Source organism: Castor canadensis, chromosome X (genome assembly GCF_047511655.1).
Source record: "Castor canadensis chromosome X, mCasCan1.hap1v2, whole genome shotgun sequence".
Taxonomy (NCBI): domain Eukaryota; kingdom Metazoa; phylum Chordata; class Mammalia; order Rodentia; family Castoridae; genus Castor; species Castor canadensis.
The window spans coordinates 128,392,011-128,418,892 of NC_133405.1; the positions used below are offsets into that span (position 1 = coordinate 128,392,011).

Consider the following 26,882-nt stretch of genomic DNA (forward strand, 5'->3'; position numbering starts at 1 on the left):
TGAGAAACATGGGCCAAATTCACACAGTTCAGAAGCAGCTAGAATAGTCAAATTTAACTTCTTTCCAAAATGTTCTTGAGCCTTCTGTTCACCCTGCCTTATAAAATATTATAAAGAATAACTTTTCCAGGTCCTCTGGTTACTTGCCTCCCATCAAGAAGAAAAGGCTGAAAGTAAAATATGTAAGACAGAATATCTCACATGTCCACAGCTGCCTAAACTGAAAAAGGATTGCACAGGGAACAACAATTAGGAAATTACTTTTAAACTAGTAGTTAACACATATGGTACATAGATGTGCCAGTACCATTCATTGTGCTTTTCATATGATAACTTATTTCATCTTCACAGCAACATAAATCTGAGTTCTAGTTATTCTCTTAGTCTATTGAAAAAAATCACTGAAAAAAAAGACTTCAAAAATGCTAAAGGATGAGTATGTAGGATACTGTGATACTAGTTGGCATTAATTGTACTTACCATATATAAGAGAGCTCTGGAATGGAAAGCTTTGATTTGGTGAAGAAGTTCTTGGCCACAGACCCTGTTAAGAGCCATTGTTTAAATACACCATTAATTACTTATCTAGAACAGCTTTTATGTTTATATGCAAGTACGTCACCATTTTTCATTCAGCAATCTCTACCATATGATTACAAACACATTTATTCCTCAAAACAACTACAAATCACAGGACCAAAAGCAACATATGGTTTGCCTAGCACCCGCAATGCAGTAGGTTTGATTCCTACCACCACAAAAAAGTAAATAAATAAAATAAAAGCAACATATGAATAGCTTTTTAAAATATGTAGATTAGAATACTGCATAAGAAGCTGTGTCATAATCCTAATGACAGATACAAGTCTTATAAATTCCCTTTTCTGTTATATCAAACCTCTGCAAAATTTTACAAAAAAATTTCAAAATTACTTAAGCAAAAACTTGTCAAGGAAAAGTAGTACAAGGTCATGGTAGAAAAACTGAGCAAAAAGAAAACAGCTAATGCCATTAATCCCACCAGAGATAAAAGACATCTTGGGAAATATTTTTGGTGAGATTTAAGATATTTTGGTGGCTCTTTGAGCAATCTGTTGAGGGATCTTTCTTTAATCATTGTAAATTCACCTATATCAATTGAAATCAGGCAATCATTCCATTGTACATATTACATAACTATAAGTCTCATTAGCACTTGAAATGTTAGCCCTCATTGAGGCTGAATTTTTTTATGCTTCCAGCTCTCAACAGTTTCACAGTTCAAAAGCCTCGCTTCTAACACAAGAATAATTAAATCAAAGCCCCAATCTCTGTTCTAAATTAGTTAACTCAAAAGTTTTCCATGGCAATCACAAGTCTTCTAACTACCCTTAAAAATGGATTATAAGCAGGGCATAGTGGCTCACACCTATAATCCCAGCTATTCAAGAGGTGGAATTTGGGAGGATCGAGGTTCAAGTCCAGCCCAAGTAAAAAGTTAGCAAGACTCTATCATCTCAACCACCACACAGTGGCATGTGCCTGTGATCCCACTATTCAGGAGATGTAGGTAGAAGGATTGAGGTCTGAGGCTGGCCCAGGCAAAAAGCATGAGACCCTATCTGAAAAATAAGCAGAAGAGGGTAGTGGAGTACCTCAACTGGTAGAGTACTTGCCTAGCTGAGGTTCTGAATTCAAACCCCCCATACTGCCAAAAAGTAGATTATAATGGACACTAAAGAAAGACTTATTTTCCTTTGATAGATTACTAAGGATCAAAGGCAAAGTATCTATAAATCAATGAGCCTTCTCCCCAAAAGCATCCTGGAAATAATGCTGACACATGGCCATCAATCCAACCACCTGGTCCAACATCTGTTAAAACTGTCTTATAAGCCTATTTACCAGCTACTTTATACATATAAAGATATAAAGATATTCTTATTTCCCCCTGGATCTCCTTTCTTCAAAGTACACCAGACCCAAACCCAAGACGTGGCCTGGCCTGCCCTTCAGACAGTAGACTGTTGTACCATGGCATCCTAGAGAAGTCAGATGGAGTTCATAGGGAAGTCAACAGCTTACAAGTTCATTTGTGCCTGGCTGCCACCAGCTGAAAGAAGTTGTTGAGCAGAAAGCCTGAGTAGTAAGTACAAACCAAGGTGCGGGAACTCTCATCCCAGACCCACCGCCAATCTATCATAAAGAGAGACTGCATTTATATAAAAAGGCCAGAACAGAGAGAGACAGAGAGAGAGAGAGAGAGAAGATTCTTGGTTACCAAGGACTAGGAGAGGGCACTAATGGGGAATAACTGCTAATAAGTAGGTGGTTTACTGGGGGGATGATGAAAATGTTCCAAATTTAAGATAGTGAATATAGTCTGTGAATGCACCATAATCATTGAAACACACTCTCAATGGCTAAATTTTATGATATATGAATTCTATTTTGATAAAGTTCTTTCTAAAAACAGACATCAGCTAATTGCAATATATGAACCTCTCTTCATTGTGACCAAACTAAACTTTTTAAAGGGGATTTATGAAACAATCAGGGACATTTGAACAATGAAGCCTTGGTAATATTAAGGAATCTGATTTTTTTTCACAAGTACAATAAGTTGTGGGTATGTTTTCTTAAACGAGAACTTATCTTGAGATACATCCTGAAATATTTTTCAAATGAATGGTCTGGCAATTGTACATAGAAATCATCTGGGCTGAGAGGGAATACAGATAAAACAAAATCACTGGTTCTTGTACATAGGAGTTTGTTATACTAGCCAGCCTAGATGTAGCTACATTTGAAATTCTGAAAAATAAAGCAATTAAAGTAAAAATATTTCTAACAAGTACCTATTTGTATTTGGCTAAATATCTGCATATGTTGTGAAGAAACACACTTGGGCAGGGGTGAGGTTAGCAAGCAGTCAATATACATAATCTGGGTTTCTATTTATTTTTTCTAAATCATAATCGTAACATTAATTTGTTGCATCTATGCTATTTTGCCTTCCAGAAAGCCATTACCACTAATTAGCAAAATGATGTTTTCATTTATCTATACAGGTATATCTCAATTACACACCTTATTTCATGGAAGAAAACTAGTCTCGGTCCACACGTCACTATGTCAGGTTAGAATTATCAAGAACACATACTTCAAAAGTGAAGTAATAAAAACAAAGTTTTGTGAATTTTTCTTCCAGACTCTACTATTTCACTTTTTATTTAGTCTTTGGCCTGGTAAAATATAGGCACACAAGAATTCAATTCCTCTCAGCTTGAATTTTACATGAGAACTCAACAGGAATACATATATCTGAAGACAACCCAGAAGAACTGACATGTGGGGAAATGCTGGCCAATTTTCTTCCCATATCTTAATTTCTCTCAGAAAAACCAGAGGAGAAAGACTTGAGCTAGAGTAAATGAGCATGAGTTTGAACTTCCAGGGCATATAAAACATAAGGAGACTTGTGTTGGAAGCCTATGCTCTGTCTTTGCTGACTCTAATATAATAAGTAACCAACTTAAGGTGTCCCCTTGGTGCTACAATCTACCATTTCAAGAACTGCTTTGGCTAGTAAGGTGCCGGGTCTAGACCAGATTCCCCAAATTCGCATTTAACCCCCCTGAAACAGAAATATGATTTCCCAATGCTATTACCAACTTTTTTCTGCATGACTTATACTTGATAAGAAATTCTATCTTAGATGAAAACAAATTGCAATCACAGAAGATTGCTGGATTCAAATTTTGTAAACTATTTCTCAAGATGCTTATCATTATTCATGTGAGAACAATGTCTGAGAACACCATGTTCTTACCTGAAATGAAGGAACTCGGGTCCGGCTGAAGAGATCGGAACTGATTGACATAGTATTCCCGTTGTTCTTCTGTTATCCTCCACGGTTCATCTGGGTAATTACTGTTATCCTGCAGTTCCCTCTCCACTGAAAAGGACTTACAAAATAAAAAGGAAATGCTCAGAAAACCTGTCTTTAGTGAGACCAAGTATAAAACTTAAACACCAGTAAAAGTTACTATGTGTTATTCTTAATTTTTTCTTGAAGGGAATAAATTTGCCTCATAACTGGAATGTAGTATAAAGAGTAGACATCAAACTTTATACATTTTTGTATTCCTCAAAGTTGTTAACAGGACTGAGCATGAAATATTAAACTCTTGATGAGTGCCAAAGATTTTCCAAAGTGATAAAGGAAGGGTAAAACAATTGTCCTTATCTGCAACTACTCACCACATTTCGGTCCTTTCATATTAGCTGAGTGGAGATTAAACAATCTGGATTCTTTTTAAACCATGAACAAAATCCCCTAGAACAGCTAGAATCACACAATATTTTTTCCTGTTATATTCACACTATATAAATCCAGAGTCAAAAGCTCTGACTCAAAACCAACGTCCCAGACCCTACTTGAGTGGAAAGTCAAGGTCACTGTCCCTGTCCTTCCACATGTGGGAGACAGGGATAATTCTTAGTAATAAAGCTAAGTGGTGAGAACCATTATGGTACCTCAGCAAACAAGGAAACGGGTGCATCAGACCTGCCACTAGAGGGCGAGCATGTCAAATTTGAAGATTTTAAGAGCCTGGAAAACCAGAGGCAGAAAGGAGAAAGCAAAAGCTATGTTAGGTTTGAAGAAACAAAACAAAGTAGTGCTGCAGGGAGAAGGAGCCAGCATTTATTCCATCCCTCCTATCTGTCCTAAGATCATGGTGCTATTGCCAAGGGTGATTTTCATGGAACCAAGAGGTGAATACAAGCAGTGTGGGCTTTAGGACAGAAGGACACTAGGAAAGAAAGGGTACTACTGCTAAGGAGCCATCAAGTTTCCTTCTTTTGAATAGTATCAAGGAATTAATCATTGGGAGGGTATTCTACTCACCACCTCCAGAAAATACAGCCAACAATCTCTTCCCTACCCCCAGCTCTCCCCGAATAAACACACCATTCGAGAAAGTAATGCTTCCTAGAAATGTCTCCCTTGGCAATATTTGGAAAAGAAAGGAGACTGTACAAAATTCTGAGCTGTGCTATAACCTGGAGATACCATCTTTGGAATAAAATATCCATCACTTTGACATCTGAAACCTTTGACTAAGAGTCTTTGGGGAATGAACACTGCTAGTACAATGGATATTCCCAGAAGTACAAAGTGAGGATGCACCCAGCAAAGACACTGTTCCTCAAAAAGGAAAGAATCTGTGTCCTTTAGGATGGGCAGAAGGCAGGTAACATAAATAAACTGAGGGCTATGTGGCTGTCAGTCATTAGTAATCAATATATCACTTTCATCTAGATGGGTTTCTACTAAACTTAAGTCAAACCATTTTTGAGTGTCTAGGAATTCACTGTCGCACTGGTTAATATCTTAAATTCAGAGTGCTTTGACATTTATAAAGCATTTCACACACCCTTAACCCATCTGAGTATCTTAAGACTTTTGAGAGGTAGGCATAGCAGGTATTTATTATCCTTTTCCAGACATCTTTAGGGGCTTTTCCATGTGTCAGTGAACCCCTGCAGCCGTCTCTCTTTTTGAACCTATTATTCAAAGTCAGGTTCCTGTATATCAGGATATTTTTGAGACAATATCTTACTATGTAGCCCAAGCTGTCCTTGAACTCCAGATCATCCAGCCTCAGACTCCCCAGTGCCAGGATTATAGACATGTGCCACCACACCCAGTATATCATAATCAGAATTTTTTTGTTTCTATTATATTATTTTCATGAACTTGTTCTCTTTTTTTATTTCTTTGTTAACTCTTTTCAGTTATAAAATGGAACAAAATGTAACATTTCAAAAAGGAAATATACAGAAGTATTAAATGTTGCCATTAAGTCAAATAAAGAAAACAACATCAGTAACAGTTCACATTGCTCAGCACAAACCTTGAGTATTCACAGTTCTAATACCCTGTACTCAGTTCATTTTATATATTATTTGTAATGATATCATACTTCCCACTGGGCTCAAATACCTTTCATATGCTGATTACTACCAAATAAATACCTTTTAAATTTTACTCTGAAATACAGATTTGCACATTTAATTTTTTCTGAATATCTTTACTTTATTATGTTGAGGAAGGAGCAACATAATGGTAAAAGTCCAGACTCTAGAGCACGATTTCAGATCCCAGTAATGCTACTGAGTAGCTAAAGAGACCTTAGAAAAGTTATTTAAGCACTCTGTGCCACCATTTTAAAATCTTTAAAATGGGAATAATTGTTCTTGCTTATGACAGTTATTTGAAGGCTTATGAGTTTGAGTTGTTTGAAAGCAAATGAGTTAACATTTAACATGTTTATATTTTGGTTAAAAGACAGACATTGAACAAAACAAACATATACTTTAAATTTGTTGAATTATTTACCAGAACTTTCTCCATCTCTCAGACATATTAGTGAGGAAGTACAGTAGAGGGGGGTTATACTGACTTAAGTACAATGCATGTACATGTCTAATATCAAGGCAAAAATTGCACTGGACAATGAACAGACACCTAACCAACGAAGGACAAGAATGAAAAACAGGTCACATTAAGGGGAGAGTACCAATAGGAGGGGGAGGGTAAAAGGAGGAAAAGAAGGTGAATATGGTTGACGTACTTTCTATACAGGAATGAACACAGAATTTTTAAACCTATTAAAATAGCCATAAGAAGAGGACTGAGGTAGAAAGGGGGAAAATGGAGGGGATGAACCAATTTGGAATATAATACATGCATACATGGAAATGTCACAATGAAACTCCCTGCATAGCTATCTTAAACAAACAATGTCTTTTTACAAAAACAGAGAACAGGAAAGTAAAACAGGTCCTGTCTGGGGTCTGGTACCAGTGGGAAGGGAGGATATAAGGAAAGGGTGTAGGAGGGTAAATATGGTAGAAATATTATGTACTCATGTATGAAAGTGGAAAAATGAGACCTGATGAAACTATTCTAAGAAGGAAGGAGGGGGATAAAGGAGGATGATGGGAGGGTAAATTTAACTAAGATATATTATAAGTACTTTTGTAAATGTCACACTGTATCTCCAATCAACAATAAAAACAAAATTTAAAAAAAGAGTATTATAACTGATATTATCTGTAAGAAAATTTTATTTTGAAAAAGACAAAATCAGACATTTGAAAAAATCCATCAACAATAACTCCGACTCATCAATTTCATAAAGTTTCTATCAGGTTAATATTTTACTAATTCAAGCTAAGGTGGAATGAGGTTCTTATGTTGATATTAGAAAAGTATTTTATTTTTATTGGACATCATTATTCTCTAAACATGGACTGATATATCCATTTCTTCATATCAGTCTGTTTTGGGAACACGTCAACTGTCTTAAAATTATTAAAACAGATTGATAATTCATGTGCCTATTTTACCTAATGACTCTAATCTTAAATACTAAACCCATTAACAAAATAAATTGTTTCCTAAATCTTTATGTCATTCTATAGATCTTACTTGCCTTAATTCATGCCTAAGTGGATTACTTTAATTTTTTAATAAGACTAAAAATTTTACTGAAGTTCCTTCTGTTTTCCACATCAACAAGAGAGGTAGGGAGGGGGGAGGGAGAAACAGAGAGAGAATGAATGAATGAATGAGTGAATGAAAATACACGTGTCCATCAGCCTAATAAACCTATTCACTGTGAGGTCCTGAAACCTTATATACACTTAGCCCCCAAATTAAATTCATTATTACCCTTAAGTCAAAATTACCCTGTGACTGGGATATATCTGGGCATGCATAGAACCAATTTTCAGGGTTGGTGCAGTAGCTCAAGTGGTAAGAGCGCCTGCCTAGCAAGCATGAGGCCCTGAGTAAATCCTAGTGCTACCAAAAAAAATAAAAATAAAACAGAACCAATTATTAGTAGTTTTTAACTGGGTTGCATCTGTCTGTATTTTCAGAGATCCCTTATTCTAATAATAAGCAAACAATATAAAGAAAGAAAAAAAGGAAGATTAAAAGTCAGTCTGAGCACTTGATGGACTGCACAACTTTCCCAAATGCTCACACCAAATTCCAAACCCCAGCTCCCTAGTGAATCAGGAATCCTGAGAGTGGGGCCTGGGATTCTGTGATTTAACAAGCCATCTAGATGATTCAAAGCATCCTCAAGTTTGAGAAAAATGCCATAGGACATGCAGGGCAAGGCAAGTGAAAGGAATGGCCCTTGCAGATAAAATGGCCATCTCTGAAAGCAGCTCTCTTGGGCTACATATAGACAGAATAGGCTGACAGTGCAGCATGGATATTAGTGGAGTTGCCTTAATATGGTCCAGAGAGAAAGCAGGGGCCATAGTTAATGGACTTAGATTGTATCTAGAAGCCAATAGGGAAGCACAGATAAGTATTAAACAGGCAATCAAATAATCAGATTCAAGTTATAAAAAGATCACTTTAGCCAGGCACCGATGACTCATTCCTATATTCCTACCTACTTGAGAGGCTGAAATGGGAAGGATCACAGTTAGAAGCCAGCATGAGCTTTAAAAGTTTGTGGAAACCCCTCATCTGCAAAATAAGCAGACCAAAATGGACTAGAAGTATGGCTCAAGTGGTAGAGCACCTGCTTTGCAAGCGAGAAGCCCTGAATTCAAACCCCAGTTCCACCAAAAAAAAAAATCAATTCAGTGAAGAGAATAGAGCAGGAAGACCTGTTACAGCCATATCAGAAACTCAGCAGAGATAAATGTGGCCCACAGGTAAGGAGGGCTAGGAGAGCCATAAGAAAGAAAAAAAAAAATCCACATAGTCACCATCAGGGTAAGGCCCATCCCAACACTGACAAGACAATTCAGCTGACAATTGTCAGCAGCTAGGGGGCATGTCACTACAGGACCAGACGCATGGAACCATCTCCTCTGAACCAATTCCAAAATTGGCCACAACAATCAACACAACTGTTTGGATAAAGTTGGTCACCTAAGAGAGAATGGCTAATTGCAAAGAATGATGGCATGGAGAAATGGGGGTGAATGCTCTATGGAGCCTCAGTCATCCAAGTAGAAGCCAGAACCAGGAAAAGCTCTACTTTAGAACATCTCTAAGAGGCCTCCCAAATTCAACTCCAGTGCTAGTGGTTTTGTTGGCTGGTTGGGCAGAGACATTTGCTACTTGTTGCCAATTTTGAGCTCTGCCAGTGTTTTTAAGAAAAAAAAATAAGAGAGAAAGAAATTTTCCACATCTGTCTGCTTAAGTCACATACATATGGTTCATTATAGTTTCTCTAGACACAGGAGACTTGGATTTGCTTATACTTAAAACATTCAACTCCTTGGTTTTGTTTCAAGTGAAACACAATTATTTGGCACTGCAAGTTATTATCTCTGGAGAAAACAGACTGTTTATAATGAGAGAGACTTCAAAAGACTCATTAAAAAGTATACTATTAATAAAATCCCAAAAGGTGACATTTGCCCTCAAAGTATCTTAAAAAAATCATACAAAGTTGAATAATATGAATTGTAAGAAAGTATTGTAAAAAGGAATTGCAAGGAAGAATGTAAAAGTGTACGCATACTGTTTCAACCCTAGAACAACTCTATCTTAGAATACAATTCCACTCTGGAGGCAACCTGTAAATAATGCCACCTTTGAGTCCTGCCATTTCACATATAATGATCTTGTAACAGTCCTTTCAGTGCTACAGTAAAACCAAGCCAGGCTGCGGGTGTGATTCAAGGGGTAGAGCATCTGCCTAGCAAGGTCCTGAGTTCAACCCCCAGCACCACCACAAAAAAAGAAAAAAGTCATCTACAGGAGGAAAAGCTCATAAAAGTCCATGGTGAATATGCAGGGCCACCTTCCTTGCCAGAATTTTTTTTTGACTTTGGTTTTCTTTTTTTTTTTCATTTATTCATATGTGCATACAATGTTTGGGTTATTTCTCCCCCCCCATCCCCCATCCCTTTCCTTCCCCCCCCCTTCCCTCTGCCCCCTACCCCCTTGCTTCCAGGCAGAAACTGTTCTGCCCTTTTGTCTAACTTTGTTGAAGAGAGAGTATGAACAATAATAAGGACAAAGCATTTTTGCTAGTTGAGATAAGGATAGCTATACAGGGAGATTCCTAGCATTGCTTCCATGTACAAATGTGTTACATTCTAAGTTGATTCTTCTCGAACTGACCTTTTCTCTAGTTCCTGATCCGCTTCTCCTATTGGCCTCTGTTGCTTTAAAGTTTCTGCATTGGTTCCTTTGCATTGAGGACATCAAAAACTATCATGTTTTTTGAGTTTCTTACCTATCCTCATACCTTCCTTGTGTACTCTCGCCTTATCATGTGGCCAAAGTCCAATCACCTTGCTGTATTTGCCCTAGATCTAAAGTCTGCATATGAGGGAGAACATACGATTTTTGGCCTTCTGAGCCTGGCTAACCTGGCTCAGAATGATGTTTTCCAGTTCCATCCATTTACTTGTGAGTGATAAGATTTCATTCTTCTTCATGGCTGAGTAGAATTCCATTGTGTATAAACACCACATTTTCTTAATCCATTCATCTGTAGTAGATTGCCAGACTATTTTAGAAATTAAATTACAACCGCACAATCACTAGTCAACACATAATCTCATAAGCAAAGATGTCAGATGACTCAATTGCTCTAAAGAGAAAGAACAGCTAATAGGCTAATGAGACTACTTTGTAGCCCAAGTGAATATTACCTTGCCTAAAGAAACAGGACAATTAAGCCAGGCACAATGGTGCACATCTGTAATCCCAGCTACTAAAATCACTGTCTGAGGCTGACCCCAGGCAAAAATGAACAATCTTATCTGAAAAATAACTAAAACAAAAAACAGCTGAGGACATAGCTCAAGTGGTAGAGCACCAGCCTAGCAAGAGGGCCCTGAATTTAAAAAAAAGAAACAGGCAATCAAATAATCACATTCAAGTTACAGAAAAGATCAGTTGTGGGGCTGAGAAAAAAGGAGGAAAGGAGGCAAATGAAGATAGTGCTGATATGCAGGATTATGGTGGGCATCCTCCAGCAATTCACCTCCTATTGTGGCAAGTGCAAAGGATCATTAAGTGACTACCCAGCCAGAAACACCATTGTCCAGCCTCCCTTGCAGTAGATGCAGCCATCTGACTGAGTCATAATCATTGCAATGTGAGCACCAGTGACCAGCACCACTCCTGGGCAGGACTAGGGCCTTGTGGCACTCTTCTACACTTGACCCTATCTGCCCATTGAATGGAGGATTGGCTGATAAGAGAGTCATAGGACAGAAGGAGCTCCAGTATCTGAAGCACCATATGAGTGAGAAATGTATCTACTGTAACAAATATGCTACTAATGTGGAGTAAAACTTTCAGACCACTATTCTCACAACTAATCCATCCTTCAAGCAAGGCCAAAAGAAAGCAAGATCTGCCCCTATCCCAGTGGCACAGCCAGTCCCACACTGGAGATGAAAGCCTCAGGCCATCAGCTTTGTCATTTGACTGCCTAACGACATTAGACCATTCTTAGCCCACATGACCTTCCTATTATAATTTGATTGTCTTTTCAGACTACCTATAGGATCAGAATGTTGACCATATACATCAGTGTTCTTATGTATAGTAAATATGGGTCTGAAGGAGATTCCAAGGGAAGACATACAGGGTCAAAAGGAAAAGAGGGCTAGGATGAAACTGGGAAAACAGTTAAATGAGGACTGAAGAGAAGGAACCAAAAGAAGGCAGAGCTCAGCAATTTTGTTTTGTTTAACATTAAAACATTCTGTACGTTTGCCTAGTATGCATGAGGCTCTGGGTTCGGTTCCCAGTACTGCAAAATAAATTGTGTTTATCCTCTCTCTCTCTCTCTCTCTCTCTCTCTCTCTCTCTCTCTCTCTCTCTCTCTCTCTCTCTCTCTCTCTCTCTTTCTCCCATCACTCCCTACTACAATATAAGATCCATGAGGCAGGAAAATTTGTTTATTCTGATTACCCTTGGATCTAGAGTGCCTGAAAAAGTACCTAGTACTTAGGAAAAGCTCAGCAAGTATTTGATGAATGAGTGAACAAATGATTGGAAAAATGGTTAATCTGCATTTGAAGATAGAAAGGTTAATATGAGCTCTCCCATAACGCCTGATGCTAAACTTTATATACATTTATCAATGTCACCTGACATTAAAAAAGGCTAGGCCCCCTTCAATTTATCCATGAAGTTAGAAAATGGTTTTCTTGCAAATCCTTTTTTCACTTTTTATTTAGAAACAATTATAAATTATAAATCTGCAGGAATTTGCAATAAGTAACTTCTGCTTTTTTCTTTAGTAACAGAGAAATTTTAACCTTTTAAGCCTTATCATGGAAATAACCCCAAAAAATGCAGTTAACTGCATATCAAACTAATTTAGGGATCTAATTTCACCAGCTTAGAAGGATGATTGCCCAACCATAGGGTAATCTCCCTGAGCCTAACATGCAACACACAGTTGCTTCTTAAAATAAGCTAAAGTTTAAAAACTATCACCATAGACATAAAAGAACATTAGGTAACATGTATTCATTGCTTTGCTAAGTGGCAGACACTGTAAGTACCTAATACACATGATCTATTTTCATCTTCACAACCACTCTGCCAAGTAGGTCCCATGATTAGCAGAACAGGAAACTGAGGATTAGGTTAAGGAAAGTAATTTACACAAACCACACACCTAGTAAATGGAAGAGCCAGAATATGAACTACCCAAAATATCTACTCTTTTTTTTTTGGTGGGACTGGGGTTTGAACTCAGAGCTTTGCCCTTATGAAGCAGGCACTCTGCCACTTGAGCCACAACTCCTGTCCATTTTACTCTGGATATTTTGCAGGCTAGCCTCAAACCTTGATCCTCCCAATCTCAGCCTCCCAAGTAGCTAGGATTACAGGTGTCAGCCACCAGTGCCCAGTTCAGAACACCTACTCTTGATCATAAAGCTCAATGGTTATCTTTATCTATCCATTCATCCTGTAATATTGAATTGCTTTCTTTCCAGAAAGATCCTTATTGCAATGCCTAAATCACTGTAGCAATTTTATAGATTGAAGGTCTTGGTTTTCTATTGATGTGGTAGTCATGTTTATTTGTTTTGAGAAAGTGTCCCACTACATAGCCCAGTCTGGCCTCAAACTCAAATCCTCCTGTCTCATCCTCCCAAGTTCTGTGATTATAGATGTGCACCCCCGCACAAAGTGAGGATCTCATCTTGAAGTATGAGTGACTATGTTACATTTGCACTCTCCTCCCCATCATCTGATGTAGTTTCAGATTTTGGCTGGCAGACTAAGAAATTATAGAGTACCTTATTTCTCACATAACTTTTGCATGTTTTCACATCATGAAAGAATCCTGTAGCTAGCCTACACCACAGATATTCATTTTACTGATATTTTGGAATGTGACACTGACACTTCTGAATAACAGAAGAAATACTCCTTGGTAACCACTGGCTCCAATTCTTCATCAGAAGAAAAGGTCTACTGCTCCAGAGGGGCATTTTTCCTTCACAATTGTCAGGATTTTGCTCTTTGCTTAGAGGAGACAGCCAGGATAAAAGAAGTCAACAGTAAGAGGAGACTTTGATAAGATCACAGATTTCCAGAAGCATGAAGTGATGCTCCCACCCCTGTCTTTTTTTTTTCATTTTTCTTTTATTATTCATATGTGCATACAAGGCTTGGTTCATTTCTCCCCACTGCCCCCACCCCCTCCCTTACCACCCACTCCGCCCCCTCCCTCTCCCCCCCTCAATACCCAGCAGAAACTATTTTGCCCTTATTTCTAATTTTGTTGTAGAGAGAGTATAAGCAATAATAGGAAGGAACAAGGGGTTTTGCTGGTTGAGATAAGGATAGCTATACAGGGCATTGACTCACATTGACTTCCTGTGCGTGGGTGTTACCTTCTAGGTTAATTCTTTTTGATCTAACCTTTTCTCTAGTACCTGTTCCCCTTTTCCTATTGGCCTCAGTTGCTTTAAGGTATCTGCTTTAGTTTCTCTGCGTTAAGGGCAACAAATGCTAGCTAGTTTTTTAGGTGTCTTACCTATCCTCACCCCTCCCTTGTGTGCTCTCGCTTTTATCATGTGCTCATAGTCCAATCCCCTTGTTGTGTTTGCCCTTGATCTAATGTCCACATATGAGGGAGAACATACGATTTTTGGTTTTTTGAGCCAGGCTAACCTCACTCAGAATGATGTTCTCCAATTCCATCCATTTACCAGCGAATGATAACATTTCGTTCTTCTTCATGGCTGCATAAAATTCCATTGTGTATAGATACTACATTTTCTTAATCCATTCGTCAGTGCTGGGGCATCTTGGCTGTTTCCATAACTTGGCTATTGTGAATAGTGCCGCAATAAACATGGATGTGCAGGTGCCTCTGGAGTAATAGTCTTTTGGGTATATCCCCAAGAGTGGTATTGCTGGATCAAATGGTAGATCGATGTCCAGCTTTTTAAGTAGCCTCCAAATTGTTTTCCAGAGTGGCTGTACTAGTCTACATTCCCACCAACAGTGTAAGAGGGTTCCTTTTTCCCCGCATCCTCGCCAACACCTGTTGGTGGTGGTGTTGCTGATGATGGCTATTCTAACAGGGGTGAGGTGGAATCTTAGCGTGGTTTTAATTTGCATTTCCTTTATTGCTAGAGATGGTGAGCATTTTTTCATGTGTTTTCTGGCCATTTGAATTTCTTCTTTTGAGAAAGTTCTGTTTAGTTCACTTGCCCATTTCTTTATTGGTTCATTAGTTTTGGGAGAATTTAGTTTTTTAAGTTCCCTGTATATTCTGGTTATCAGTCCTTTGTCTGATGTATAGTTGGCAAATATTTTCTCCCACTCTGTGGGTGGTCTCTTCAGTTTAGAGACCATTTCTTTTGATGAACAGAAGCTTTTTAGTTTTATGAGGTCCCATTTATCTATGCTATCTCTTAGTTGCTGTGCTGCTGGGGTTTCGTTGAGAAAGTTCTTACCTATACCTACTAACTCCAGAGTATTTCTTACTCTTTCTTGTATCAACTTAAGAGTTTGGGGTCTGATATTAAGATCCTTGATCCATTTTGAGTTAATCTTGGTATAGGGTGATATACATGGATCTAGTTTCAGTTTTTTGCAGACTGCTAACCAGTTTTCCCAGCAGTTTTTGTTGAAGAGGCTGCTATTTCTACATCGTATATTTTTAGCTCCTTTGTCAAAGATAAGTTGGTTATAGTTGTGTGGCTTCCTATCTGGATCCTCTATTCTGTTCCACTGGTCTTCATGTCTGTTTTTGTGCCAATACCATGCTGTTTTTATTGTTATTGCTTTGTAATATAATTTGAAGTCAGGTATTGTGATACCTCCTGCATTGTTCTTTTGACTGAGTATTGCCTTGGCTATTCGTGGCCTCTTGTGTTTCCATATAAATTTCACAGTAGATTTTTCAATCTCTTTAATGAATGTCATTGGAATTTTGATGGGAATTGCATTAAACATGTAGATTACTTTGGGGAGTATCGACATTTTTACTATGTTGATTCTACCAATCCATGAGCATGGGAGATCTCTCCACTTTCTATAGTCTTCCTCAATCTCTTTCTTCAGAAGTGTATAGTTTTCCTTGTAGAGGTCTTTCACATCTTTTGTTAGGTTTACACCTAGGTATTTGATTTTGTTTGAGGCTATTGTAAATGGAATTGTTTTCATACATTCTTTTTCCGTTTGCTCATTGTTAGTGTATAGAAATGCTAATGATTTTTCTATGTTGATTTTATATCCTGCTACCTTGCTATAGCTATTGATGATGTCTAGAAGCTTCTGAGTAGAGTTTTTTGGGTCTCTAATCACCCGTGTCTTTGTAGGTAAGGTCAAGGCTGCCTGTCCCTCCTCAAGGATGTCCTTCCTTTCACACTCAAGGCAGCCTGGATCAGATGGGAAACAGATGCACCAAGCACTCGGGCTGAATACAAGGAATACTTTAGAGAATTGTGCTACTGACTGAAGTTGACAATAAAGCACAGGTTCTGGAGGCAGACAGATTTGGGTTCAAATCCGGGATGGTCACTTACTAACAAGTTGACTTCTGAGCCATCAGTGTTCCACCTAAACACAATCCCAAGGTCTATAGGGCCCTCTCTTGATCTCCAACCTCATTTACCTACCATTGTAGCCTCTAGCCATGCCAGCCTTTCTTCAAGTGTGTCTATCCATGCTATATGTGGCAGACTGGCTCACTGAAAATACATTCCACTCGCTCTTAGCATAACTCCCTGTACTGTATAGGCTGATTAGCTAAAAACTACACTGCCCAAACACTTTTGCTGCTAGAATTCCAGATGGGACTTGGCTTCCACTAAACAAATATGCCTTCTGAAGTGTGATTCAGAACCAAGTTATATGATGAAAAAGACAGGGAACAAAGCCTTCATTTGGCTTGTGGAGGTCAAACATGCTACAGAACTGGAGTTGAAGCCATGGCAGCAGTTTCCCAATCCTGTAGCTTTCTAACTGTAGCAGAGGCAAAGCTCTTCAGCAGCTTAGCTTGCCTGTGGAAACAATTCCTACAAGGTCTATAGAGCTAGGCCTTTCAAAGATTTAGTAGATTATTCACATCTATTATAAACCACTATTTGCTTAAAGTAGTCAAAGGAGATTCTGATACCCACAATTTAGAACCCTGACAAATGCATACCCTTTGTTGAGACTCTTACCTCTACATGAACAACTCCTCTCCTCACCTCCAAGCTTCATCCTTGCTTCACCTGCTGAAGTCCTAGTCATCCTTTAGAGCTTGGCTCAAGCATCACTTCTTTTGGGAAGCCTCCACCCACTTCTAGCCCTTGGTCAGATTTCTGTTATATCCTACCATAGTACTCCTTTGTCTTTACAGAAATTGTCAAGTTTGCAATACTACATGCATAGGTGGAATCGTTTGATTTGAATCCATCTCCCGTACTTGACTACAAGTATCCTAAGAGCAAGTTTGTAGTCCTCAGTGTGCCCTGTCATTTTTGCTGACCTAAAGAAGTCACTTAGTAAGTATTCAAAATGGGTGAATGGAGAATGTAATACCTACCATGGAAGACTCTTAGAAGGACTGAAAGGGGCCAGCATAGCACCGGGATGAAATAAGCACTCAGGCAGCAGTAGCTATTGTTGGGACAGGCAACTGGAGGCATGATACTATTGCTCACCTGATATCAAGTGGAACACTAGTAGGCCTCAGGGCTAAAATAGTACTGTTGTAAAGGAGGATTCCATATTGAAAGCCTGGTTTATAACGGAGAACAAACGGTCCCACGAAATAATCCAGAAACAAACACCACTGTCCTTTCTAGTTTTACAAAGTACTACCTAGGACCAGGAGTTCAACTGGGTGTTTTCAGCTATATTGGAGATAGGAGGAACTCCTATCTATCAAATCAATGTGAGCCCTAGCTATTACCACTATTTTAATGGCAATACCTCATACCTCGTGGGGAAAGGCAACAATGCTGTCGCCACAAATAGAATACACTCATTTACGTTCATCAGTAGTCTAACCAAGCAGCTGAATACCACTAAGTCAAGGCCTACCATTTTTCCTTTCCATGCCCCACTGTTAGCATAAATTTTGCAAAATCTTAAGGCAACACTACAATCAGTACTAATATTTGCTGAATAAATATCTTGTTCCCATAAATATCCTTTAATTTCAATCCCAGGTACCTCATTCTTGGAGTTACCTTTCAGTGAGCCAGTACTTCTTTAATATTCTCATCTTATAACACAAAATGTTTGCCTTTCATGTTATATGTGCCCACCAGCAAAGAAACCAAGCAAATAACCTTTCTAACTTTCAAGAAGTGTGGGTACAGAGTAAACACCTGCATAATACAAAAGGAAACTGGATTTTTAAAAGATTTCAGCTAAGAAAAATAACCTTTGCTATCAGTCAAAATAAATGTTTCAACTGTTTCAATGAATGCTTCCTTCCTCAAAACTAATGGCTAGAAAATCAGAAAAAGAATTATAAAAAGGTGAAGGAAATAAGTAGACAGGAGGCTTGGTGCTATGAAATATAATGCCATCTTGTGGTAATAGTGCCATCTGTTTGTGGGTCTTACAGTAGATACAGAGAAGCAGAGGACACATGAAACTTTTACTCCTTAGGAGATTCTATAAAACTCCAGTAGGGTTTGAAATAAAGTGGAGAATGAATCTGGTAAACAACATCTAAAGTCAAGAACAAGGCACGTGCATACCTATAAAATATATCTAACCAGTTCTTTCTCTTACATACAAATAGACACACACATATTCTCTCCCTTCCTCCCTTCTATTTCAGTCAGAGGAAGAGAACTTAATTGTCTAAGCAATGCTGGGAGGTCAAAACACACACACACACACACACACACACACACACACACACGGTTGATATTTACCATCTCTTAAGAACAAATGACTTTTTAGCTATAATCTACAACAATAAACTAAGTAATTCAACTTTATTGTCATAATCTGTCATAATCATCTGAACGAGAAATTCCCACTGCAGGCAGGCCTGGGGTTCTACAGAATTAAAAAGAAACTGGAATCCCTAACCTCTTTCAATCACCTCAAGTGCTCACAACCTCCTCTTGACCACTCAAGGACCTGTTTTCCATACATATTGCAGTGTCTAATGAGCCCAAAGGAAATGGGACACCAACTTCTGGTTTCAGACTCAGGAACTGCAAACCAGTGAGAAAACACAAATATCCCAGAAGAAAAAAAGGGCAGAGGATATGAAAAAGCAATTCATAGGTAAGGGCAATTCACAGTAAAGGACACTTTACAAATGACCTATAATATTAAGATATTTCAGTTCAACTAACAGATGCAGCAATTAAACTACATAGAGAAGTTTTCACCTACTAGATTGACAAAGGTCCATAAATTTGTTAGCTCATTGTATTTTCAAAGATATCAGAAAATAGGCATTTTCCTATACTAATTGGTGCAGGCTCCGATTTGGAAATCAGTATAAAAATTACAAATGTGTACAGAGTCTCACACAATACTTCCACTTCTAGGAAACGATCCTATGGTTGAAAAACCCTACTTGTCAATCAGAAGGGATTGGCTAAATGATTTATGGAAAATGCACACAACAAAATACGAAGTGCTTGTTAAAAAAAACAAAATGATAAACAAATATTTTGTGTACTATTATCAAATGTTATTAAAGCTTATTATTAAGTGAAAAAATGCTGAGTGCTTAGTAAATGTATAATACACTACCAGATGGGTAAAAAGTTGAACTATGTATTTTACATATATTGCCTAAATTATGTATGTATATGAATAAGATTCATAGATAAAATTATATAAAATGTTTCATATAGAACTAAACAAAAGAAATAGATCATATTAGTTGCCTCTATGCAGCTGGTAGGCCAGTGGAAAGGGCACTTTTTACCCTGCCTCCTTTTTGAATTTTTCATAGGTTTTTTAAAATCTTTAATTGTTCTGAAGAACAAGCATATTTGAAATCTCACAGCACACAGCCAAAAAAATATCTGTGCTGTCTGTTCAATGAATAATCTGAAACAAGCAAAACCTTAGAGTTCTTTCCTGTGGCCCCATGAGGAGGAAAACTATCATGAGGCAGTTCATTCTGCACCATGTGGATTGTTTAACTTAAGCCACTAATAATCCACATGCATTTGTACAGATGGCTTATCAGCCTGAGTGTCGGACTGATATGAAAAGTGCAAGAACTAAATGTGGGCGGGCATTGGTGGCTCATGCCTGTAATCCTAGCTACTCAGAAGGCAGAGATCAGGAGGATTGTGGTTCGAACCCAGCCCACACAAATAGTTCAAGAGACCCTATCTCGAAAACACCCTTCACAAAAAAGGACTGGTGGAGTGGCTCAAGGTGTAGGCCCTGAGTTTAAGCCTCAGTACCACCAAAAAAAAAAAAAAAGAACTAAATGTGGAAGTGATATTGTGTATTTTGCTGAAGCAGGATGCATGCACGTGCAGATGTACACAAGCCAAACAATGCCTCTATACAGAGTTCCTGAACCATAAAAGAGCCCTGATAGGCCCAAGCTGCTCTGTGGGCCACTTTCCTGGGTAAATATTAGGTAAGAACATCAGAGCAGCTAACACAGTATCTAGTGTGCCCCACTTGCTCTCACCCTTCTTCTCAACTCAGGGCACCAACTCTCTTAGGACCCAACTCCAACGTTCCTGACTTGCACCATCCTTATCTTTCAGTCATTCTCTATTCTTTGCTTTCCTTATCCTGCCAGCATCCTAGTCAAATCTATTCACAAAATATCTTTCATAGCACAAAAAGTTCTTTCAGTGCAATGTCAGCCTCTGAGAAAGATTATTTCCCTTTATTCCCATTAAAACTCTTACAACAATCTACTTGTGGTGACTAGCAATTCTCTTTTGACAAGCAATTCTATTCTGACATGCCAAAAGCATTCCAACAGAGACTCCTACATTATTTGTTTCTTTTGTCATCCTTTACACACTTGCTTTTTCACTTGAGAACCATTCCAAAAGGATCCAAGGAGCAGAGAGAATTTGCTGACCCTCAGTACCACAAGCTAAGCCCAGGGGAGGAAGCATAGCAAGAAATTGGGACTGAGTGAGGCTGAGAGAAAAAAGGAGACAACTAAGTTAAATAAGTATTTTTCAAGCTACAGACTTTTACATTGAATATGGTGCTAGCTAGCAATATCTAACACTTCTTTCCCTGCCTGTTCATTAGAAAATTTGCACCCAAAATATCGTCAAAACCCTCAAGTGGAATGATAGGATGATACAGGTGTCTAAATTCAGTTTGTTGTTCTTTCTCTAGGAATTAAGGGGAGTAATGACTCTTGAGAACATGCTCTAGAAAATGGTTACATTCATCCCTTCAGAAAGAAAAGACTTCATAGCATGTATGTTTAGGTTCAAAAAGTGAGGGTGTTTTGGTTCAAAATAAAAAATAATTGCTTTCTAGTCTGGAAGGATATTCATTTGCCAAAGTGCTTCCCTAAAGTCATGTAAAAAAATTCATTTATGTATGTATGTTTATCTTTATATCTGCATAACATGCACTAGAAACAATATAAAAACCCTGGTTGCCTCTGAGAGGAGAAATCAATGATGATCAGACACCTATTCATGGGTAAATGAGCAAAGGAACCATTTTGGGGGCGGGGGTTGAACTCAGGGCCTACACCTTGAGCCACTCCACCAGCCCTTTTTTGTGAAGGGTTTTTTCAAGATAGGATCTCGCAAACTATTTGCCGGGCTGTCTTCAAACTGCAATCCTCCTGATCTCTGCCTGTAGCTAGGATTACAGGTGTAAGTCCTCAGCGCCTGGTTTAAAATTAGGTTTTGTTTTGTTTTGTTTTGTTTTGGGCAGTACTGGGGTTTGAGCTTAGGGCCTCACGCTTGCTAGGCAGGCGCTCTACCACTTGAGCCACTCTGCCAACTCATTCATTCTTTAAAAATGGTTCATTTGGCTGGCAGAGTGGCTCAAGTGATAGAGCACCTGCCTAGCAAGCGTGAGGCCCTGAGTTCAAACCCCAGTACTGCCAAAAAAGAGAAAGAGAAAAGAATGAAAATACTAGAAAACTCTCATGCTTCACATTATCAGTAGGGAAAAAATACTGACACAAAAGAGAGAACAAAGAAGGAAACAGTAGGGCAAACGGTAACAGTAAAGGTAAGTACTCCCTTCCTACATAGAGCACTAACCATATGGGAGCTCTTCATGGCCAAAGTGTGGCTGAAGATGTCAGCAGGGACCAAACACAAGGGCCCAAAAATATGGATGATACAGATACAGATGGGCACAGAGGGACAGATTCAATCAAAGTCAGTAAGAGGAGCAGATTTGGGGTGGGGGGGGTAATTAAATTTATTTTTTAACTAATACCTGAAAACATAAAAATTGTTATAGGGTAATATGCAATGCTTCCATACATGCATACATTGTGTAATGTTTAAATCATGTGTCCATTTGTATTTTCAACATCATTTTTGTCTTCGATGAGAATAATGGATGGAAAAGGGCAAGTACAGAGGCAAGAAGAAAGATTCAGTGGCAAAAGATAATGGCCTGAACAAAGAAGCACAGTAGGATGGACAGACGAGAGAGTCATTTGGAATGTGAAATGAGATCAGGACTTGTTAATTGAATGGGTATTAGGGATACCCATTAGTCAAAGACAATTCCAGCCTGTGCTGGTGGGTGAAGGAGTTACAAGAGGAAGGGTGAGAGCTGGTTTTGTGGGGAAGATATGTCAGCTGAAAGTGACAGTGGAATCAGGTATGAGAGCACATGTCTATAATCTCAGCTACTCAGGAGGTGGAGGCAGGAGAATCAAAGTTCAAGGTCAACTCAGGAAAAGTGAGTGAGATCCTATTTCAAAGACAAAACAGAAACAAAAGGGCTTAGAGGTGTGGCTCAAGTGAAAGCCCTCAGTTTAATCTCCAGTACCTCGAACAAGGGAAGAAGGGAGGCAGGGAGGGAGGGAGGATGTCTGGCAGATGGAAAAACACAGTCATCAGACTCTATGTAGCTAAAGAACAAATAAAGTAAGAAGTGATCCCAGGGGTTATTAACATGTTAGGAGGAGGCAGAGGAAGGAGGATTGAAAAGAAAATTAGGAAGAGGAAGCCACAGAAATAGGAGGAATACCAAGAGAGTATGACATCATAGACAAGAAACAATGAGAACATTTCAAAAAGGAGGTCAGTGCCAAAAGCTGCCAATAAGTCAAATACAAAAAGGACTTAACACAAGGAAGTTTCTGGCAACCCTAACAAAAATAGAGACTGTGGAGTAGAGTGGGATTAAAGGTGTAGTTCTAAATCCTATGCCAGCAAAATTACAAATGACTACATAGTCCAGGTATTTAGGATAACTTGTCAGAAAAGTAAACCACAGTATGACCTCTAAACACCTGATACCAGATGAAACAGGAAAGAAGACTTACAATTTCTTTACAAACCAGTATCAACTATCCACCAACAGAGTGTGCTTAGTACCTGAAATTTCAGAGAGAAAACAATCCAACACCTAAATAAGTAACAGTGAAATTCCTAAAATATTAAGCAAAAAGGCCAGTCAATTCAATGTTTGGACACTAAATTTGGCATGAGCGCCCCTAAAATACTAAGTCAAGTCCATGAGCTGTAACAAGACTAGTCAGGAGTCCCTAAAGCTCTCCCAGGACTCAGAAACGAAGCCCCCTTCTAATTGGGCAGGAAGGGTTTGAACACAAGGCCACAACAAAGCTAGAAGAGAGAGCAGATTGCCACTAGCACAGGAACAAAATGACACGAGAGGTATTAGTCACCCCAGCTAGCCTAGCACCATGCCTGATAAACACTGGCCCCCTATCACCAAGAACCTTCCCTTCAAATCCCTTCATCTCCACACCTAATTCAAGTTGGCATTTTGCTTTCTGGAACATGGAGTCCAGCCAAACCAACGTGACAGACCTAAAGAAGGAACTGAAGAGAGAAAAATCCATGAACCATGAAAACCAGACTGCTGTCCTGCTCTTATCTTGAACAGAAGGCCATGCTTCAAACAGGAGGTGGGAGAACTTCTACTGAACCAAGCAAACATTAAGAGAATCAGACCGTGGCAGATTGTTACAATGGACTGTTACCTCCATTCCCAGTCATTAATGCTACAGAAAAAGAGAAGGACTTACCCCAGGTCACAGAGTTAAGCTGGACCAGGTCAAACCCGTCTGGCCTTTTCTTACTCTGTCATGAGATTTTCTGATGGCCAACTGCTGCCAAATACCTATGTCTAGCCTCAGCTCTCCCCAGAACTCTAGACTCATAGAACCCATTCAAAAACTCAGTCCTCGACATCCAACACTGAATTTACTATACCAGATTTTCCTAGCACCAGTTTTTCATCCAGTGCTTCCTAACTCAACAGATGACATCATCATCCATCTGGTTCCTGAGCCAGCAACTGGAGAATGGTGTCCAGTGTTTGAACTCCAGCCCCACCACTTCCTAGCTATGACCTTGGGCAAACTACCTAAGGTATTTAAACCTCAGGTTTCGTCATCTGAGAAATGAGATATGTGTTACCTCAGAAGATAAATAGTTCTAAGAACTGAGAAAGTTAATGTATATAAAATACTAAGCACACCAACAAAGTCTTTGTATATGCAATTCTGTCTACCTTCTTGTCTGCCCCGCCCCCATCGCCACACCCTCACCTGGTTAACACCTCTGTATCCGTCCCATTTCAACTCAAATTTTACTTCTCTTCCCCAGGAAGTCTTCCTTGATCAGCCCCTGCCTGTCCAGGCTAGGTCATACTCCAACCTCATTTTTCATCTTCAACATGCACTATTAATTTCCACTCACATCACATATAATAATTATATATTTTCTTATGTTGGCTTGGAGCCATCTCCTCCAATAGCCTGAAAACTCCATAAGGGCAAGAAGCTACTTCATTTTTGTATCCTCAACACACTACCTGGCAGGTACAGGGTGTTCACTAAGTATTAGTTGAGTAAAGGACTCATGTTTGTCAGCAGAAAAGAGGACCTACAGATTAGAAAAGAAGTCACAAGGCACCAATCCAAGTGAATGATCATGCCCATTACTTCCAGGGGGCTCAGTAGAAAAGGTTCAGCAAGCCCCCATCGTACCACTGCAAAGCCCAGGATTCACTGTTTGACCATCACCCAACCCATTCAGTATTTGGTCTCTGCAGAAACAGAACATACTCTACAGGAACCTGCATACCTATTCCCTGGAGAGTTTTGGAAGAATCCCAGTCCTTCTAATGCCTTCTCTAATGTAAACATGCCTCCACAATGGGTATGATTCTGGTGCCTAAAGGCACATATTTTTGTATTAAAGGATCTCTAATGCAGCCAACTACTACATCTGGGGCTCAGCGGAAGAAACAACTGCCTTTTCCAAACTGGGAATAAAATTGAGCTGTGTTGGCCTTAGGAGAAAATAGCATCTTGATTCTTCAATGTGGTACCCATAAGGGATTTTCAAGAATACTTTTGGGCTGAGGATACAGTTCAGTGATACAGGTGCAAGGCTATGGGTTCCATCCCCAGTGCTGAGAAAAAAGTAGTAATTCTTATTACAGCAACTCTAGAACCTAACCTTGTTGTAATATGGGACTCTAACTGGGCAAAGTATTAATAATACAGGAGTTTTTGGAGGTACAATAAGCCCACCTTACTCATGGATTTACTATACACAGTTTTGACCACATGTGGTCAAAAAATAATAAGTTAAAAATCAAAAGAAATTTCAAAAACAAAAATTGCTTCTGGGTACCAGTAACTACTTGGGAGGCAGAAATCAGGAGGCTCAAGGTTTGAAGCCAGCCCCAGGCAAACAGTTCATGAGACTCATCATAAAAGGGGGTGGGCGATGGCAGAGTGACTCAAGCAGTAGATCATTTGCCTAGCAAGCAAACTGAGTTCAAACCCCAGTGCTGCAAAAAAAAATTGTTAATTCCCACACACACATTCTGAAGCTCAGGTGATGCAGAGAAGCTCTCAGTCAGTCCCTCATTATCATCAGTTGTGCTTAAATTATTGTGTGATCTATTGAGTGTTTCCATTTTGTGAAAATATATCTCCCAAAAAGCAAATGGTGCACCAAAAACAAGGTAAAAGTGAACTGCTTAACTGAAGTGATAAAGTGAGAATTTGAGACCTAATGAAACATGACATGTCTTTAGCAGAAGTTGGGCAGCATTATGGCAAAAATGAAGCAAGCATCCACGGTACAGTGCTGAACTCTATGCATCCTGAGCGTTTGCAGTTTTTCCTCAATGGTGGTCTCCTTGGAACCACAGACCCATGGATACAAAGGGTCTTCTGTACTGGGGTTGGAACTCAGGACTTTAAGCTTGCTAGGCACTCTACCATTTGAGCCACTCCACCAGCTCAAAAATGCAGGTTTTGACACTGGACTCAAAATCAGGTTCTGCTGCTTACTTATTATGAATGAAACCTTAGACTAGTTGCTTGACCTCTCTTAGCCAGTCAACTCACCTATACTAACAGAGCTAGCAGTACCTAAAGCTTATGGTTATAGGAAGCATTAAATACAAATCCATCGTATATGGCTGAAATACTATCTTTAAGAAAGTTCTCTGGGGCTGGTGGAGTGGCTCAGGTGGTAGAGCGCCTGTCTATCAAGCGTGAAGCCCTGAGTTCAAACCCCAGTACCACCAAAAAAAAGAACGTTCTTTATACATAGAGCACACCTTAGAAGATTAAGTTCTGCTCCACGTCTAACACAGTGTTCCATCTCCAGAAGGTATTCAGTGAACTTCAGGATCTTCCTCAGACCTTTGTTTATTCTGTTCCAAACTGGCAGCCCACTTTTTTATGGGAGTGTCTGACCCTACTCTTCTATTTTGAGTAGACCCGCCTATGCATAAATTATCCTTCTTCCTGAATTATACAATTGAAATGTTATACAAGCCACCACCCCACTTCCTTTTGTCTTTAGTATTGAACAATGAACAGTTTTTGGTAGTTTCTCCCCTGCAAACACAAATACACACACACACACACACACACACACACCTTTCTTTGATAATATGATTCCCCACAACAAAATTCACATATATTATATAAGACGATGGCTATAGACAGAAAAAATATATATATAAGAGCTCTTTAGCCAGAGAAAAACACTGAAGAAAGGAAAGCTGAGGTTGTCTAAGGAGAAACTCAGGTATCACCTGTGCTTATGCCATAGTATTGTTTTTATATCTATTACATATAAGAAACAGTAGTTGCTGCCACTTGTAAAATAACTGTTACCCAAATAGCATTGTCTTGGACACTGAAAGAGAATGTAGAACTACTGATGCCTTTCAAAGGCTTACCACATAATTGGAG

General features: G+C 39.0%; 1 protein-coding gene across 15 annotated transcripts in view; it reads right to left on the reverse strand.

Moving 5' to 3' along the window:
• Reps2 (RALBP1 associated Eps domain containing 2) overlaps positions 1-26,882 on the reverse strand; it is a 221,936-nt gene that overhangs the window by 98,975 nt on the left and 96,079 nt on the right. For all 15 annotated transcript variants that reach the window (XM_074063411.1, XM_074063408.1, XM_074063409.1 and 12 more), the window contains 2 exons: positions 3,812-3,947; positions 481-544 (listed from right to left, as the gene is read on the reverse strand). In XM_074063411.1, the coding sequence (XP_073919512.1) occupies positions 481-544; positions 3,812-3,947 (200 nt within the window). The remainder of the gene's footprint in view (positions 1-480; positions 545-3,811; positions 3,948-26,882) is intronic.